Below are 20,148 nucleotides of genomic sequence, written 5' to 3'. Positions count from 1 at the left end.
CCACAGGTCCCTGATAACTTCTTCTGTGCTCAGTGGATTGCCACCTATTTGGTAGCTAGGGGTAACCTTGTTTTTCCCGAAGGGTATGACTATGCATTTTTTGGCATTTAACTTTAGGCCGTGGCTCTGGCACCAGTTATCCGTTTCTGTGAGACCCTTCTGAAGGATATCTGTATCAGACGTGTTTTCTACTATGGCGCCCAGTTTGCAGTCATCTGCAAACTTTGTCAGCCATAACCCTCCTGTGTTTGCTTGTACTTGGAAAAGTAGATGCCAAACAAGAGTGGGCCCAGGACTGAGCCCTGTGGGACACCACTTGTGACAGGCTTTGAGTCTGACATGGCGCCAGCAACTCTGACCCTGTGGGTTCTGTCACTCAGCCAGTTTGCAACCCATCTTGTGATGTATGGGTTGACATTTAAGGATGAGTTTTTCAATGATACCCGAGTGGGGTATTGTATCGAAGGCCTTAACCAGATCGAGGTAGGCTGTATGGACTGCCTTTCCCTCATCAATGGCTTTGGTGACTGTTTCAAAAAAGTCAACCAAGTTTAAAAGGCATGATCTGCCTTTGACAAAGCCAAACTGGGTTGGATCCAAAGTCTGCAAATTCCTATGTCTTTATTTATGAGGTCCATTATGATCCTCTCCATGGCTTTGCAGATAAGGCTTGTCAAGCTAATGGGCGGTAATTTCCAGCGTCGGTGGAGGCACCCCGCGTGTGAAGTCGCACCACAGTAGCGGTGCGCCACCTCCTGGGTACGTATGCAGAGGTAAGACTTTGATTAAACAGCTGTCCTAGCTGTGGGTTTAATTCCTCATTGAGTTCATGGAGCACACAGCCGGGGACACCATCAGGTCCCATGGATGCTGTGTTTTTTGCTTTGGAGAGAGCAGTTCTCACTTGGGCTGGAGATGTTTGGGGGCTGCAATCGTTTGGTATAGATATCTCTCCTTTGGGGAGGAGAAGTTTGCACTGAACCTGTCAGCCAGTATGTTGGCAATGTCTGTAGGATCAGTAATCTTCACATCATTTTGAACTATCTCTGAGCATATCTGGGAGTTTCCTCCCAGGTTTCTAACATAGCTAAAGAAGGCCTTATGATTGTCTTTTGAGTCTTTAGCTATTTTTCTCTCAAATTTGCTTTGGATGATTTTATGAGAGCTCTTAGTTTTTACTTATAGTGATCAAGGGTGTCTTACCTTTTAAGGATTTTGCTCTATCTTGTAGTAGCTTCCTCCTTTTGTTGTAGAGTTTGTTTATGGCTGGGGTCCACCAGACTGGACGCTTGCCTTTGGTACAAAGAGTCTTTGTTTTGCTTGGGATTGCCTTATCCATGCAGTCCTGCAGGTGCTGGTAGAAGGCATTTGTAAGTGATTCAGCGGCTTGAGTACTGTTTAGACCACACTAGTCTTTAGAAGTGTGAAGTCGGCTTTACTGTGGTCTTTTTATTTCAGGTGGGGTGGGATGAGGACCTCCAGCGAGATTAGTTTGTGGTCTGATCTCACCAGTGAGGGGTACACCTCGGTGTTGAACATTGTGCTCCCATGTTCGTGATGATGAGATCAAGTATGTTATCTCCTCTTGTGGGGATGGTGACTAGTTGTTCCATGGCATTTGAGTTTATGAATTCCAGGAACTTTTGGGCTAGGGTGTTTGGGCTTGAGTAGTGTTCCCAGTCTATATTAGGGTAATTGAAGTCACCTAGTATGATGGTGTTTGGTGATACATTTATCCCTCTAGTGTTTTCAGGAAGGCCATGTGAGGTTCCTGAGTTTGTGAGGGTGGCCTGTAACATGCTACAATTTGCAGAGCAGTCTTGCCTATGGTTAATTGCACCTGGATGGTCTCCGATGCATCGTGCGTTGCCACCAGTCTTGAGGTGTGGGTGTCCTTGATGAATATGGATACCCCCCCCTCCTTTCTTGGTATTGTCCGGATTTTGGGGCCGAACGCATGATATGAGGTAAAACCTGATAGCGCTGGGGTGCTCTCAGGAGCCTTGAACCAGGTTTCTGTCACAGCACAGACATCGATGTTCTCCATACTGAGAAGGGCCGCATTTTGAGATTTAGACTTCTGGCATTGAGCAGCATTACCCTTATTTTTTCCTTTTTGTGTTCTAGGGTGGTAGGTTTAGAATTTGAGCCTTGCCTAAAAAGGCACTATGGGGTGGCAAGAGCCTTTGCCAATATCCGAATCCCAGGGTGACAGGTGCAAGTCCCCCCTTGAAGCAGCGTGGCTTGTCCAGCATGTCATCCCAGGCAGACAGACACTGGATCCCCTTTGAATGACACCAGTGTTTAAGCCAATTGTTAAAGCTGATCATCTTATCTCTGTATTGTGGCATCATTCTTGGTGAAGGTAGGATACTGCTCAAGGTCAGGGTCATACCTGCCTGGGCTACATAATCAGAGAGCTCCTCAATGTCTCTTTTCATGTAGTCAGGTCGTTTACACCAGCGTGGACAATGACTGAGTCATATTTGTACCTGCTGTTGAGAGACCTGAGTGCTTATGTGGCGGATTCTAGCGCCCGACAGGCAGCTTACTGTGACCTTCTCCTTACTCAGTCTGGTGAGCGGGACGTCAGTGTGTCTGACTATGGAGTCACCAATGACTAGTGTGTCTGGCATTGTGTTTGGCCTTAAGAGCTGTGACTGTTTGACACTCTGACTGTGAGGTCTATGTGTTGCAGGTGTTGTGTTCTGAGGTGGTGGTTGTTTGGGTGTCTGCTTTGGTGGCCTCTGCTGTTTTGGTAGATTTTTGATCAGAGCCTCCGAGTATGTCTTTGTGTGTTTATGTGTATGATTTGAGGTTGTAATGGTACTATGTGAGACTGGGTCTATAGTGTGTGTGGTAACCTTCTCCTCCTGACTGGTCTTGCCAGTCCTATGTTGAGAGAGCTCAGCCTCCAGTTTGGATAGTTGCATCTCTCGCATGTATTTGTGTTTTGTGGGAGGAGGAGAGGGTTGTCTGTGTACATGAGGCAATTGTAACATTGCCTCAATATTCCCAGGTTAACCAGCTGAGCAGGAGAGGACACTAGCAACTGATCCCTCGACATGCTAGAAGGAATAGACAAAAAACTTTAAAAAGATTCCGGGGACGTGGGTGACCGAGAAATGGGGGTTGCCTTTTGGGGTACTATCTATGACAAGAGTGCCGTATCAAGGTAATAAGTACTGTAGGAGCAAGTGCTACGTTTAACAGATAGAGAATAGTCTACTTGGAGTCAAGTAGAGATGATCTTTTAATTATCGGATAAGCTGATTAGATCAGTAGTATAGTTCGAGGAAGGTAGTTTTAAGGGAAAATTTGAAGAGTGGACTTTAGGTAGCCGAATAGTTTAAACCTGCTTAACCGCGCTGCCCTAGTGTGCAACAGTGGCAACTCATCATCCCGGGCTAAATCGCTTAAAGCGTGCTTTATAGCGGGGTGCTGAAAAAGTCAGGAAATGACCCAAAATGGCCTATAAACTACAAGATACTGCCTTAATCCACTCCTCTGAGGACAAATGAAGGAGTTATGGAAATGACCCTAGTGGCCAATAAAACTACAGTTTCAAGTCAGTAACCACCTCTCCGGGGCAGGGAAGCTGCTCAATGTTAGTCACTGCCACTGATGAACACAGAGACCCTCCTTCAGCCCAAGCAAAAATGGCCTCACAGAAACTTTCAAACAGTTCAGGAACAGCAAGCCTGTAACTGAACTTTTTAACTCTCAGAAAAGTGGGAAAAAAGCAAGATTTTTTTTGTTTTTGTTTTTTACAGAGATAGCAGAGGTTCACAAGTAATATCAATTTATAACAGTGCAGTAAATGACCCCACACAAGAGTGCTAGGTCAAGGACAGAAAATATGCAAGTTTTAAGAAAAAACGATTTAAAATTAAGTGCAAACAGGAAATTCAGCAAACAGCTTTTGGTTGTGCTCTAAATACAGCTACTAATACAGAAATCAAGTTTAACAAGCCAGAAAATGCTCAAGCTAGGCAGCTATGCAGAAAAACTTAGCAAATAAACAGAGAAAAAATACTTAAAATCTCAAAAGTGGCTCCCTTCTTCTCTCAGCGTTTTTTCCTCTTGGAGGGTGCTTCACCAACAGCCAACAAGCCTGAAAAGACGCTCAAACCACGAGGCAACTAGGTTTTAAGAGAGGAAGACGAAGGAGTTATGGAAATGACCCCTAGTGGCCAATAAAATATATCTGGCCACCTAAATCTATAAGAATAACATACAGAAAAATGTCTGCACCTAAAAAGCTTAGGGTTTCAGTCTTCCTGCTTTACTCTGTTACAACTATGTTGCAGGATCCAGTATGATTTGATAAGCAATCAATGGAACACATTCTGGGATTGAAGGAACACCCTTGTGATTGCATAACTCTCAGATAGGTCAGTTTTCCCAAGCTGTACAATTGTGATTCAGAGATAACTTCTGCTGCAATGTGGAAGATATCATTACGGTCTCATTGGCATGTCTCCGAATCACATTTTTTATCATTCATGTTGATAGTCCTTTGCAGTGTGAATGTACTCTGGCAGCCCACACATAAGGTTTGTACAGGCACCCCTATCACTCACACACACACACACACACACACACACACACACACACACACACACACACATTCAAACATTAATGTGCATGTTACTGTCTTGTAGTGTAGCTAGGGTGGGGTGAAGGGTTAGCCACCCCAGGCGCAAAGTACTGGGGAGGGGTGTGATCAGCTGATGCCGATCAGTCTTCATTGCTGTGCATTACCAGCATTCAGATGTTGGTATTGCAGTTGAGGTAAAACTGAAGTTCTTATTGCTCCATGCATGTTGTAAACGGTAGTAGCTTTATTTCCGATACACATGTACATATTTGAAAGCCTGCTGCCTTTTGCCTGCTTACCCCAGGTATTAGGTCATTCAATATACAATATAACCTTGACTATCTAGGAGTCTTTATTTCTTTATGCGATTGTTTGTTTGCTTGTTTGTTTATTTATTTATTATCTTTGTTTACTGGCTAAGTCTGACTGGGGCAACAAGTGCCATTTTTATCAGAGGCCTGGAGAGAAAAGCTTAAAAAGGGAATCACAACTGAGATACAAAAAATAAAATATACACATAAATATATAAACATATACATGTAAAACATATGATCATACATGATGCAATAATACAGTAGAAAGTCATTTTTAAAGAGACACTAAATACAGAAAAAATGTTTTGATATTTTAGATGACAGTTTGCATGAAATATGATAGTAATGAAAAAGACAGGTAATATTCAAAAAAGGACGGTTCAGTAGAAGAAATATAAGAAATATAAGAAAGAAATATAAGAAAGAGTGTGAAATTGCAGATGGGAAAGATATGAAACAGGAAACAGGGCAGTGGAGTATACAGTCCGAGGGGAGAGTTAGAAAAAGATTAGGAGTCAGTAAGTAGACAAAGAAGGTTTAATAGTGAAATGTGGGCAGGTAAAGAGCTAGGTAGCCTGAGAGGGAGCATGGGAAATAATACTTCCTTGGCCATTTCATAAAATTCTAAAGCTGTACAGAGATGTTATCATTTGATGCCAAGGTCAAATTCAGGAATGAACAGCCTCTGAAACTGATGAACTATAACTTATATATGTTGCCTAGCATAGTTTGGTTTTGAATTACATTGACTTCTGTATTGTTGACACACTTTGGTCAACATAGACAGAAGGGTGATAGGGGTAGGAGATCAACAGTCCCCAGGGTAGGGGGATAAGCCTTTTCCCCTTGGGATCATGCAATCTCAGAAATAGTATATATATTAAGTAGGGGGTATTGGGGGGGTGAAAGGGAGCTTGCCATCTGCAAAAAAAAAAACACTTTATTTCCTTTTGCATGTCCCAAGGATTACCCTGGACATGTGCAGTAGCTTGTTGATGTGTTTTGTACATGTATGTCAAAGTTAAACACATCAACATTTACATGGCTCAGCTAGTAATATATAGTTACTGTGACATTGGTCTTAAAAAGGGTATGCATTTACGTATATTAATTAAAAATTACATTTATTTTTTTAAATATATACAAATCTATCGCCTTCTTAAAAAGAACACCTGTTGTTAATTTCATACAACTGAATGGACTATAAAAATTGTATTTTGTTTCTTAGCATCATCACTTTTCAAAAACATGCACACTCAGTGCTGCTAACATTTTTGGCTATTGTTAGACTAGTCAATGATCAGTCCTCTGAAACCCATTCTGACAAGACTGATCAAGCAGAACTTTGCTGACTGTAAGACAAAACTATTACAGAGTGTTTTATGTAAGGAAAAAAACCCATACAGTGAGAGACATGATGCAGGTCTCTCTAAAGTAAACTCAGAGGTCATCAGACTTTAAATGCAACACGTTTTTTCATGAAATCTGGCTAATATGATCTGAGTGGGCTTTGTCACACCATTCTTTGTCTGAACAACTACAGCTCTGTTTTTATTAAATACAACATTGATATGCTTATATATACCTTTCCAAAGCTGCCTTTTCCCAACATTTTATGCAATATAAAATCATCGACAACAAATCTCAGCTGTGTCTTCCCTTGATCCATATTCTGCAGAGTATCAATAGAACTTCCATGTGTTGTAGTGTTTTCAGCTGGGCATTCCCAAAATATTCCTTGGATTTCTGAAATAAAAATTAAAAAAAAGTACAGAAAAGAGTAACTGTGATACTTATTTTCCAGGCATCATGCATATCAGTATCTAAGATTGCTCCTCTGTTAAATTACACCTGGAACTTGAAAAAGTCTGCAGTTCAAGGAAATGATGTGCAAATTACTGCTACTGTCAGACAAATGAGAAAAAATGCATTTTCAAATGTTACTTGCATTTCAAGTATATAAGAATGAAAACAAGAAAACCATCATTTTGAATTTGCAGTGCTGTGCTAATAATAAACAAACTACTAAGTAAATGTCACTTTCGCACTGTAAAGCTTTAATTTTTTTATCAATTATGGGCTTATTTATAATTTTAAAAGTAAGAGGATCGTGACATTTGGCTAGATCTACCTTACCTTAAAAAAATACCTGGTCTAACACAAGACACAGAACTAGTATATGTAAGAATTTTATCTTTTATAAAGTCCTTTAAAGCAATTAACAGTGAATATAAAGGCAGTAAGAGACAACGGGAAATGAAGGACATGAAAGACCTAATGACTATTAATGGGCATGCTTTCCCACACCTAGCAAATGACAATGACCAAGTGACACTACATCTAGCAACTGCCGATGACAAGTGGCACTTTGGAAGAGAAATTAAGAAATTACATGAATGCTGCAACCAATTATACATTATCTTCAACCATATTTATTATGCAAATGAATACTTACCTCTTTAATTATATAAAATTGGGGTCTATATCAGACGAATGAAAAATCCGTTCATCGAATGCGTAATTATTGAAACATCACGGAAATCGGTATTGTGGGGGGCTGTGGCCCCACACCCCCTGCTAAATATATATAACTCTGAGATTGGACTACAGTGAGGAAAGCGCAAATACCCTAATCCTCACTGTACTGAGACCCCACAATACCGTTTTCAAAGTCCGTGAAGCTTCAATCTTTACTTATTCGATGAACGGATTTTTCGTTCATCTGATATAGACCCATAAAATTGCAGCAGATGATGCTGTCCATAGAACTCAGCTGGGAACTGATATTTACCACATTTTGTGCCACAGACAGCTAATGCTGTCTTTGCAGTCTGTTTCCATCCTTCTTGCCTGGTACCAGACCTCATGAACACAGTCCTTTTTTTCACATTCTTCCTTGTCAATAAATCATTTATAGCTTTGTTTAGCTTACCTGTTCTACTTATTCTGACGTCTGCTTGATCTCCTTTTTGCCTTTATTATAAGTCATTATGGATATCCTTGTTCCTTGGTGGAACACTGCTCCTGATTCATGACTTCTTTTTTTTTTTTATTCAAACTTTTGTAAATCATAAGTTGTCAGTGGCAAAAGACAGTAGAAAATTCAAGTCACACCACAGCAATACCCTGAACTCATCCGTTTTGCCATTTACCACGTGTTTTGAAAATGCCCTTGTTACAAAGCAAAGGTAAAGACTCTGTCTATACAGAAGGAAGAAGGAATCTCGGGATACATGACTGACACGTGTCACTCTGTCTATACAGAAGGAAGAAGGAATCTCGGGATACATGACTGACACGTGTCACTCTGTCTATACAGAAGGAAGAAGGAATCTCGGGATACATGACTGACGTGTCACATATCTATCTTCTGCATTGCTAACAGTGCAAACAATGACAGTATTTTATATCTCAGAAATACCTTTTCCCATTCTGTAAATAACTTTAGAACTCTAAAATGACTAATGCTGTTTTTCAAACATTGTTACCCCTCCAGCAACCGTCTTAGACTAACTTGGAAAGGCTATAAAGAGTAGTTTTCTACAATAATACAGATCAGCATCCTCATTCTCTAAAATGATATTGGCCTATCTAAAATCTGGTAGCTAGTTGTGATTTCTTTCCCTTACTGTTTCAGAAAATATAAAAATGCTGGTAAGTAGACACATTCAATGGAAACCTAGAGAAAGAAATTTGGATATTCTATATATCTATCATCCCTTTCCATTTACTTTCATTTTTCTGACTCCACCAAGGACTGGGAATAATGATTGCCAAGAAATAAGACTTAAAGTAACAAAGGACCAAGCCTCTTTTCATCTCTTGGAGAGAGTGTGTACAGTCATGGCTTCCCTGGTTTTGCCACTGTCCACAGAAAAGGTATGGATTAGTTTAATGACTTTATGTCTAGTAAGAACAGCTAGAAAACATGAATAAAGCACACATCATATACGTGAACAAAGGAAGAAATGTCTGTTTCCTGAACCAGACTCTGGTCCAAAGAGACTGAAACAAAGGATAATTCTGTACATCTAGCTATTGAGGTTTACAGCTCTTCCTGTCAAGTAATTTCATAACCTTGGAGAAAATAAGCATCTAAAAGGTCAATACAGATACTGCAAAGGTCAAAAACACAAGGGGGTCAACTTCCAAGATGGCTGCACACTGCGTAACAGCTTAATTTCAGCTCTCCCAGTATTAAAACAGAAACGCAGAAGAGACAGCCAGTAAACTTGTATTTTTTCGGCAAACTTCAGTAACTGGCTAGTAAGTGCACTGCCTGGATACCAGCAAAAAGAAATTCTGAGAATCTGAAAGAAAATTAATCACAAAAGGTGAGGAAAAAAACACTGACTGGGAAGAATTCTGCAGCTCTTCTGCAAAAAGCAGTGCAAGCTCCAGCTTTGGTGCAAGGCATGACTTCCAGTAACCTAGAGGAAGAAATAAGTCAAATGTACTCAGAGATAATTAAAATAAATGAAACACTGATGGAGTATATCAACTCAAATAACAAAAGGCTGGAAAAAAATGGAAGAAGCTTTAAACATATATTCAGATGAGGTGACAAAACTGCAAAAATTACAGACTGAAATGAAGAAAAGCCTGGCTGAATATGAGACAGCTCAAGAAGAGATGTTTCAAAAAATAATAGAATTAGAAGACAGATCTTGTAGGGAAAGTTGAGATTTGCTGCTGTTCTAGATAAGCTGGAAGGAACAGACTGTATTCATTTTATGAAAGTGCAAATAAGCATCTGGACTGGTATTCCACAGCAGGAGTTGTTAATTGAAAGGATACATTGTGTGTATACTCCAAACCTGGCCATGAGAAAGTAAGCTAGACCTTTAATAGTAAAGATGCATCCTACCGGCAGAAGGAGATGATTCTGACAAAACTATGGCAGAAAGACAAAGTACTCAATGTGGGAGAGAGTAGAATGTTTGTGGGAAAATGATTACTCAGTGTACACCAGGCAGAACAGGAGTAAATGTACTTCTCTAATCAGGGACTATTGAGAAGCAGACATGAGATCCAAGCTGTTGTGCCCAGCTATCTTCAGAATATTCTTTTCTGGAGAGACAAAATCATTTGTATGCAGAACATGCTAAGGAGGAAATACAAAAGTCTGTCCAACAAAAAGTGAGCTGTGAAACAGAAGGAGATTCTGTTTTGTTCTTCTGGTAAAAAAGACCACAGATAAGACTGTACCAGTAAAACCTTTTGCAATGTTTCAATGGAAAATGCTTGAGAGACAGAAAAAAGCACAAGGAAGCACAGGAATAAAACTAGCAACTTATAAACTGACAAATAAATGTGGGGTTACAGAGCATTAATTATATTTGTGAAACATGACAGAACAAGAAAACCTAGAAATATTGGACCTTTTTGACTTTGTTAAACATGTAGGGGTCTCTAAAGCATGTGCTGTACTTCATGTCATTAATGTTTGGAGGAAGACTTAGGAGAGGAGAAGAGGAAGGAAAGTGTTCACTGTATGTAAAACAACATTTTGGTCTTAACAGTAATATTTTTATAGTGCATGATATAATCTGCATGCTATATGGTAAAGTTTTTCAGTAATTTTCAAGTGTAATGGAGATACTAAAGTAAACAGGTGCCTCTGTTTTCTCCTTCTTTTCACTTTTTCCTTGTTCAGTGTTATGGAGCGAACGTCTGAAGGACCAGTCGGGTCATACGCAGCATAACACCAAAAACAATGTCAACAACCAATCAAGAGCACATTTTCATGTACCTATGACCTCTAATCATGTGAACAGCCAGTGAGGAACCCAACACAGAATGAAATCCTGCCAAGTCCAACAAATTATGGAAGTAGGTAATTCTCCTGGTATTGAAGAAGTGCCCCATAATTTATCTGGGACAAGCAGCTTTTTATTTGGTACGGAACACTGAAGGTCACTTCAATATTTTTAATTATTCTTCCTACAGTGTTGAACCAGTGTTAGCTGATATTCTGGCTAAGGGGTTGACTGTTGTTCCATCACATAGAGCTGACTTCGTAGAGACATTATTAGATTTAAAGCTGTATATCCGTAAATTGAATCTGTCTGTTTTATTAGATAATGTTGCTGTACAAGTTAATGAACACAGAGTAACTAGTGTATTTAACCTGCCACTGCCCCTACTCTCACTGTTTTTGAACAAGCGTGTGAAGCAGATATTAGGCAGTTGTTAAATAATAATAAAAATGGCAGGATGTTGAGCAGCGATTTTACTAGGACTAAATGGGAAACCGTGAACTCATCGAGGTCTTGAAAAATCAAAGTAATGAAACCCAACAAGGGTGGGAGGTTGGTCTTTATGGATCTATGGGATTACCATAACAAGATGTTTAAATTATTACAATCAGATAACTATGAGTTTGTATCTTTGAATGAAGTTAATGGAGCATACCGAAGGGTTAAATCTTACATTGATGATTTATTTATCGATGTTCATGTTGATATACATTTGTATAATTATCTGATGATACCTGCACCATTGAACCCTGTTATTTTTGGTATCCCTAAGGACTTATGTGACTCCCCCTTTATGTCCCATTGTTGATGGGAGAAATTCCATCACTTATGCCTGTGCGAAGGTTGTTGACAACATATTAAAAAAGGTTGTGGTTAGCGAACCACAGATATGTAAGGACTTTTCATCCTTTTTAGAATTCATTAACAAGTTAGAGTTCCAGGAGGGTCATAATTTTTAATAGTGGATGTCAAGGACCTTTACACAGTCATTCCTCATAGTTTAGGAATTGAATGGGTGTCTGGGTTATTACTCGAGAAAAGTGCATCCCCTTCGGACAGTACAGTAGTTGAAGAATTGCTTGATACTATTTTAAGTAACAATTATTTTTTATTTGAAGGATCATATTATTTACAGAGGGGGGGGGCTATGGGTTCCCCATGTGGGGCCAGTTTTGTTAATTTAGTGATGGCTTCTTGGGAACCAGAATATGCATTTAAAAATCAGCAAGTCTTGAATAAAATATTTTATTTCACCAGTCATTGGGATGACATTTTTATTATTTTGAAGGGTGATGAGAGCATGACCTCTGAGTTGGTTAAATATTTTATTAACACCACCAACTTTCTGGAATTTACTTTCACATTTAATATGGAAAAGACCCCATTTTTAGATGTTGAGCTAATTAAGGATATAACTAATTTTGGATATGTTGCTAGGATTAGTGGGGGTGGCTAAGATGACATCTTTGGAGGAGGACTTTTCCAATGAATGTAATAAACTTGGGGACATTTTCTAAATGAGGTTACCCACTATTATTAGTGGATGATTTAATTAGTGAGGTCCAACGCAAAAGAGCTGCTGGTAATTTTAAACCTATTTTGAATAATGTTACCGGTATATATTTAGGGTCCTATCAGCCACAATTTCTGGTGAGTGAAGCTAGGACAAATAATAACTTTAGGCTTATCACTCACTACAGCCTAGACTCCAGTATGTTAAAGTGAATTATGATGAAAAACTGGTGCTTATTATTGGAAGACTCTAATATTAGAATGAAATTGGACTGTCAACCTGGTTTTATTTTCAAAAGGGGCCCTAATTTGAAATGTATTTTGGAAAGAGAATTTACCTCTACTGTTGGACACTTAGTGAATCATATCCATATTGTAAATATATTGACATTGGTCGAACTTTTTCAATAAGGAACCATAAATACAGTACTCAAAATAAATGTAATTGTAATTCTAAGACTGCAGTTTATCTTGCTGTCAGGCATGCAAAAGTTTTTTATGTGGGGAAAACGGAACCAGGTTTAGTGAGCGTATTTATGAGCACATTTACAGTATTAATATAGGTAAAGTCTTGAATGCCCTAGCAAAACATATTTCTTTGAACCCAGGTCATTCTTTTAAATTTAGGGTTATTAATCAGTTTGACTTTGATGTGAGGGGGCAATCACTTGGTGTTAAAGCTCGACAAGCAGGAACTTTTATGCAAGTTAGGTTAAATGCATATTATTATCCAGGTTTGAATGACCTATGTTCTATTTTTTACTTGTTAAAGCTTAGGAGTTTGCATAGGTGACATGTATTCAGACAAGCTATTTTTTTAATTTTATGTGGTACAGATTTTTTATAACATATGTTTTTTATTTTGTACAAGTATTTGTACTTAAGAACTTGAATGTATAGCAATGTATTATCTGAATTTGTCTAAAATGGGAAGGGGGTGTTTACACTGACTTATTTTGTATGTCATGTAATATTTTGTTTTGGATTGCCATATGATTAATTTATGGGGTATTTAAATGTTTGAAAATTACTTATTCTTTGTCTGTAGAAGTTCATGTATTAACCCTGAATGAAACCACTAATGTTATTAAATAAGTTCCTGTCCTTTAACCACGTGTCCTTTTTTATTTTTGTAGTAGTTTTGTATTTTAATTGGTGTGCATAAGTTTTAAGAAATGTCAGCACTTCAATGCAAATAAAAAAAAGAAAGAAAAGTCAGGTCAAAAGATTATGATACAAGAAAAGTTAATGTGCTTTTTCTCATTCTTGCACAAGTGAATGACTGGATTAAGGCCCTTGGCTTAATCTAATAACAGGTTTTCAGAGAAAGCAAATAAATAAAATAGAGCATTGAATATAATAAACCTTTCCACTAACAAATAAATAAATAAATGCTCGTAGAAACAACTCTGTATCTGGTTCTCATGTCTCCACGGAGACAACATGATAAAGAACAATAAAAACAGAATACCTCTTTCTTTCAATAGGTAGGAGATTTTCTGAAAGTATTCAACTCTTTTTCCATTCTGGGAGAGCAATAAAGATAAGACAAGACCAGACAGCACTTAGTACAAGCACAGACTGTACCATGCATCTTAACATGGATAACCTTCTTTTTAGGCTATCCCAAGTCTATCAGTGTGTCTGTCAGTTTGGGACAATTGTTCCTATCAGCAGGGTAAAACTTCAATATTTGAATATGTGCATAGTTTTCTGTGTTAGTATTAAGTTAATGTGTTTTAGGGCTGTATTGAAGTGTGTTTTTTTATTTGAGGGCTTTCAATAAAACAACATTTTCTAAGATGTGACATGGGCTCAAATGGATGTGACAAAAACAACTGTGCTCTGTTTGCAAATGAACATATTTTACACCCAATCAGCCTGGTAAACATTAATGTGTGCACATAACAGAAAATATGGAACTAGATACTTAACAAAAAAGCTGTTACAAATAAAAGGTAGATGCAGCTTTTTAACATAATGACATTTTCTATATTATATTTAAATGTTAATAATCTCACAGATATATATAAAAAGAAAGAGAAGTGAACTATATTAAAAATGTAGAGTGCAAACAGTTATGTCACAGGAGACACATTTGGAAAGAAATGAACACATGAATTTGATAAAGTAAAAGGTTTTTAGGATGGTTATTCAGTGGAATACCTGGGACAAGGGAAAAGATGAGTACTTATATTAAATGCAAGAGGAGCACCAATAGTGACAGAAGAGGATAAAAAGATAATAATGGTAGATATGTAGTACTAAGAGGCTACTGGGAAGGCAGAATGATTATACTGGCATGTATTTATATTCCACATAAAACTAATATAATGGAGCTTAAGAAAATTCTGGGAGAAATAATCAGTTTTAGGCAGGGAATATTACTTATAGATGGGGGACTGGAATTTGATTTGCAGTAGTGAAGATCAAGTTGGGGGTCCAGAAGTAAAAATATAACAAAGGAAGGTAGATTTTTGAAGAAGTTTATGAAAATATTTGGCAGGGAAGATGTGAATTCAGTAGTAGGAGTTCAGCATGAATTTACATATTATTCCCCAAGATACAAAAACTGGGCTAGGCTAGACAGAACTTAAATTTCACAGGAACATGTGTATTTAATTGAAAGTTTTGATACACATCCAATAACTATTTCAGATCACGTGCCAATAATAACTAAAATAAAAATCCAGGGTAATGAAATAAAAATGAGACACTGGCACTTTTCCACCCAACTGTTGAAAATAAAGGAATTTAAGGAATAGGCAGTAGAAAGTTTTCAGACATTATTACAGAAGACAGAAATGTTTTTCTGAAAATATAGACAGTGGGATTAAATTAAAGCGGAGTTTAAAAATAGGGTGGACATTTAAAAAGACAGATATGGTTAAGAAGCAACAAGAATTACTTAGTGGGAATGACAAATGTTAAAGTATTGAAGAATAGTGGGAATCTGACAGAACAAGAAGAGGAGCAATTGCAGCATGCTAAGAAGAAAACAAAGGCCTGCCTCAATAATATGCATGAGTTTAGAAGGATTGCTATTGAGCAACTGTTTTTGATAATAATGCCAGAGCACAAAAACTTTTAGCACAACAACTCAGGAAAAAGAAAGTATAAAGGGCTGTTGGCAAGCTTAGGGAGCCTATAACAAGGAAGAGAACAGGAGATCCTGTAGAGGTACTAGAAATATCTTTGAGTCTGTATAAAGTCTGTATAAAGCAGAGATACACAGAAATCAAGAAAAGGTAGAAATGGAAATGTTTCTGGAAGAATTAAATATGCCAAGGTTAGAGGTAGATAAGGCTCAATTACTAACAGGATGGGGGGAGAGTAGATAAAAATGGCAATGCATAACCAATCAACAGGAAAGTCTCCAGGAATAGATGGTGTCCTGTGGAAGTTTGGAAGCTAGAAGGGGAAAAAACTGATAAAGCTTTGGAAGGTTTTGTTTAACAGTATTTTAAGAGGAGGAAAAGTACCAACATCCTGGAAGAAATCAGTGGTGGCTGTAATATCTAAAGAGGGTAAAGACCCATCAGATCCAGCTTCATACAGGCCCATTTCAGTCCTAAATTGTTCATGTCTATAACGGCAAAAAGAATGGCAAAAGTGATGTCAAAATTGATACATATAGATCAATGTGGTTTTGTGGAATGGATGGAAATATTTGGAAACATTAATAGACCACTGATGATCCAGAGGGAAGCAGAATGTAACAATATACCACTGTTGGTTATTCTTGATATAGAAAAAGCATTTGACAGAATAAGATGGTAGTCTAAGGTTAATTAGGAGGAATTAGGAGGGATCAGAGGTGAAAATTAAAGTGGGTGGGTTCCTCTCTGATAATTTCTGTTTGAGCAGATGAACCAGGGAGAGGGTGTCCTCTTTCCCCTTTGTTATTTCCATTATATTTAGAACCATTGGCAAAGAAAATAAGAGAGTCATAAATTCAAGGATATAATTGGTATGGAAGTCAAAAAAAGCTGGCTGCATTTGCAGATGATATTATTTTACACAAGATAAAACTGGTAAAGGACATTTCAGTGTTGCGGAACATTATGAGGCAGTTTCAAATCTTTTCAGGATACAAAATTAATGGCACTAAAACATAGGCAACAACTGAAAATTATGTATCCATACACACATTGGTTCAGCAATATCCATATTTATAAGGACATGATAAAATTAAATACTTAGGCGTATAGATTAAAAAAAGAATTCTGGTGTGGCAGCTAAGGCTATGTAGAAAGAGACTAAAAAGATAATACAAAAAATGAGACATAAGTTCTGTTAAATGAATATGGATAGCAAGATACAAGCAGTTAAAATGTTTTATTCCCTTTAGTTTTATACACAGTCAGGCATATTTTTATCAACCAGAGGAAAAGTTGTGTCTAGCAATTAAGAAAGAGCTGAAGGATTGTATGTGGGAGGGGAAGACAGCAAGAGTCAAGTGGGATAACCTGATTCTTCCAATTGAGCAAGGCAGTTTTGGATTACCTGACTTGAAGCAGTATTTCAGAGCTTCACATTTAAGGCTCCTATACATAGCACAAGCAGAAACCTATAATTCAAAGTGGAAAGGGATGATAATGAAATGGGAGAAGCTCAAGAAACAAGGGGAGACTGGGATTTTGGATGCAGATCCTTACGGAGAATAACAATAATCATACAGAATAGTATATTCATAAAGTAACTAAGTATTCGAAGAACTAAGCCAACACGGGAATGGAAAATGTGATTCTGCTGATAGGGATGGCTGCAATTAGGGATACAGACAATAGGCAAGAGGGGGCTGGAATTTACTGGAGAAAACTGGCAAGACAACCAAAGTATCAGCAGCAAATAATTAGAGCAGGAAATGTAATAGAATGGGAAGAGACCAAGAATTTATTTGGACTGCAGACTAGAGATTGCCTAGGTGGATCCTAAACAAAAGACCAGCACTGGTAGAGTTTTTAGTGGACTCTAGAACAGAACCTGTCATTAAAAAAAGAACAATTAGTAGAGCATATAAAATATTGCATGATAACTATAAGAATCAATCAGAAGTTAGAAAGTGTTGGGAAGAGAGATTGGAATAGCAATTCAAAAAGAACAAATGGGGGATATATGTATGTCTCCCAAATATGCAACAAAGTCTAGAAGATTTAGGATATTTGCTTAGAAGTGCTTACATAGGTACTTTTATACCCCAAGCAGACGCTAAAGAATTGTTGCTCAGGTAGACAACAAATGCTGCAGGTATGATGGGGAAGAAAGAAGTAATTGGGAACATATTTCCAGGAATGTAATGAATTAGCAGACTTTAAATATTCTCTGTAGACTGCTCTGTTAGAAATACTGGGTGAGCAAATTGGTGTAACTAGGGAAATTACTTTTTTGAATTATGATATAAAAGTGGAGTTGCCTAGACATAGTAAGGCCTTGCTAAGTCTAATTATGGTGGCTGCCAAAAAAAAGCAACAACTAGAAAATGGAAATCAAAGTCTAAACTAACTTTACTAGAAGTAGTGAGTATAGTAACAGAGATAAAAAACTGAAATTGGGAGCTTTAGAAAAGGGTAGGAGCAAATTACATAGAAAAAATGGTAACTGTGGTAACTATACATGCAGAGAGGAATGAGGTTTAAAAGAAGGCAGGATATGAATGAGATGTGTGATGTCTGACCGACAAAGACTGGGTAGATTATAAATGAGGTATCATGTTTGCAACTAAAATTATGTCAATATGGTTTGTGATGTATAATGATTGCAACTAAAATCACATCAATATGTTTTGTTTTCGTGTATATAAATGCATGATTGCCTATGCCATACATGATACTTTAATAAATATGTTTTTGTTTAAAAAATAAACACACAAGAGGGTCACCCCTGCACTTCTGACATAGGAGCAAGCACCCACAACCCCACTTTTAATGTGAGAGTATGTACATATATAATATATAGATAGGTAGATAGATAGATAGATAGATAGATAGATAGATAGATAGATAGATAGATAGATAGACGGATCAATAGATAGATAGATACTTGCATATAAGATACTTGCATATATATATATATATATATATATATATATATATATATATATATACATACATACCAACTCCCAGACAGCATATTCTAGATGAGGGAGAAGCTGAAGACCTGAAGAACATTAAATGCTCACCTTCTTGGTCTTCTCCACCTTGGCAGGATGCCAGTAATCTTCTGTCTTTGACTTCTTGAAAGAAACTATGGCTTCCTATGACGCAGGTGACCCAGGTTTGCTTAGCAGCTCAGATGTCTGAGGTGCTGGCAGGGAGGGAATGAATGTACCTATCCCTGGGGAAAGGCATTCACCTGTGTGCTCCCTGAAAAGAATCATGGGCCATAGAGCTTAGTAGCCTTTGGAGAGAACAGACAAACACAGGGGTTGAGAATGAGGAAAACTGAGGTTGGGTCATTAAATAAAAAAATCGCCCTGGTAGATGCCGTCATCCAAATAACCATTAGGAGTCCCTTAAGATTCATGCCAGCCCTGGATCTGAGTCAGAGAAAGTCCAGAGGGGAAGGAGAATCTAGCAGACTTGGAGAAGGATGGATACCGGAATTGCCAGAAAGTATGAAACAAAAAGGAGGGAAAAGGTATGTTTGTTTTTTTTTTTTAATTCCTTCTAAATTAACTCTAATATTTGACAATTTTGGAGACAACAGCAAATAATCCCATGCAGTAAGGAGCCACTTGTCCTTGTGATCCATATAAAACACATAATCCTTTGTTTATTGTTATTTTAGACACTTTGCTCTGAGTCGACAGCTCAGTAGCGTATTTGCAATGATGTTCCTACTAGTCAAAATCATCAATGTATGTGAAAAAAAACGAACATGGTTTATTTGTAAATAAAGATGAGGGACAAGTTATTTTATATTTTAATGTTGTCTCTTATCTCTTCACATTTATTTTGTAATGCATTCTGCAGAAAGTAAGGAATGCTATTCTCTTTCAAAACCCTAAATCCAATGACAATTACATCTTGTCAAATGTATTTGTGACCACTAACCATCCAAATGTTTGCCCAAGATACCAAAAGACAAATGAGTAACTTACTGTCTGCATTTAAATTAGAAACCAGGTGGCAGGAGGCAAAAGAGTTAGATCCTTACTTCACTTGGGGTTACCACACTGGTATCCCACTTTCATGATTATGGGAATTATGCTAAATAAGCCACACCATTCTTGACTTTGACAAGTAAAAGGAATACCAGCTCACTATGCATGCTATAGAATTCCCTCCCAGTCTAACAGGGGCCAGGATCCTAACATTTCTGCAAAGGGCTCGTCTGAGTTCATTTTGTCTCAGAAGAGTGCCACTAGCATATACTGTTTGTTGAGATCTTAAAAATCATGACTTCTTTGAGATAATCATCCCTTCCAACTTTATCCGTAGCTTTCTGTTTCAGGGACAACTGAATAGTATGGAGTAATGGCCCCAGAATATCTTGACAACCTCTCCTCCAAACTACTAGCCTTAGTGTGCCAATATTTTGTTAATCTCCCAAATCTTTGCCTACTTTCTGCGTCATTCATCCTTGGCCATTGGACTTCCCTTTTAATGTGCCAGTTATAGTGGGGCAGATGAGATTTCCAACATAAGTTAAATAATTTTCTGAAACAGTCCCTTAAAAACAAATGCATATATACATATTCAAACAATCAGAGGACTGTTCCTATTTAAAAAAATGCAATTTCTTATGACATTAAGAGTAACTTTCAAAATGTGTGCTCTTCTCATCCTTTCCTACATTAAGTACACTAATGATGTTCAAATAACCCCATTACTGTTTTGCAAATGTTACAAAGCAATTAATTAATGTGAAGACCAGATTTATTACACCATGTACTCAGAGCAACATTTTCCATATCCACTGTTTCAACTTAGCATAGCTCAGAGCTGTATACAAACTAGGA

General features: G+C 37.7%; 1 protein-coding gene across 1 annotated transcript in view; it reads right to left on the bottom strand.

Annotated features, from left to right (window-relative positions):
* PRKCQ (protein kinase C theta) overlaps positions 1-20,148 on the bottom strand; it is a 537,712-nt gene that overhangs the window by 226,522 nt on the left and 291,042 nt on the right. Inside the window, exon 9 of the mRNA XM_044087168.1 lies at positions 6,500-6,660. Coding sequence (XP_043943103.1) covers positions 6,500-6,660 — 161 coding nt within the window. The remainder of the gene's footprint in view (positions 1-6,499; positions 6,661-20,148) is intronic.

Source organism: Protopterus annectens, chromosome 11.part0, assembly GCF_019279795.1.
Source record: "Protopterus annectens isolate FY-2018-M chromosome 11.part0, PAN1.0, whole genome shotgun sequence".
Taxonomy (NCBI): Eukaryota; Metazoa; Chordata; order Ceratodontiformes; family Protopteridae; genus Protopterus; species Protopterus annectens.
The sequence above is the reverse complement of the archived record's forward strand: the minus strand, read 5'-3'. Positions and strand labels throughout refer to the sequence as shown.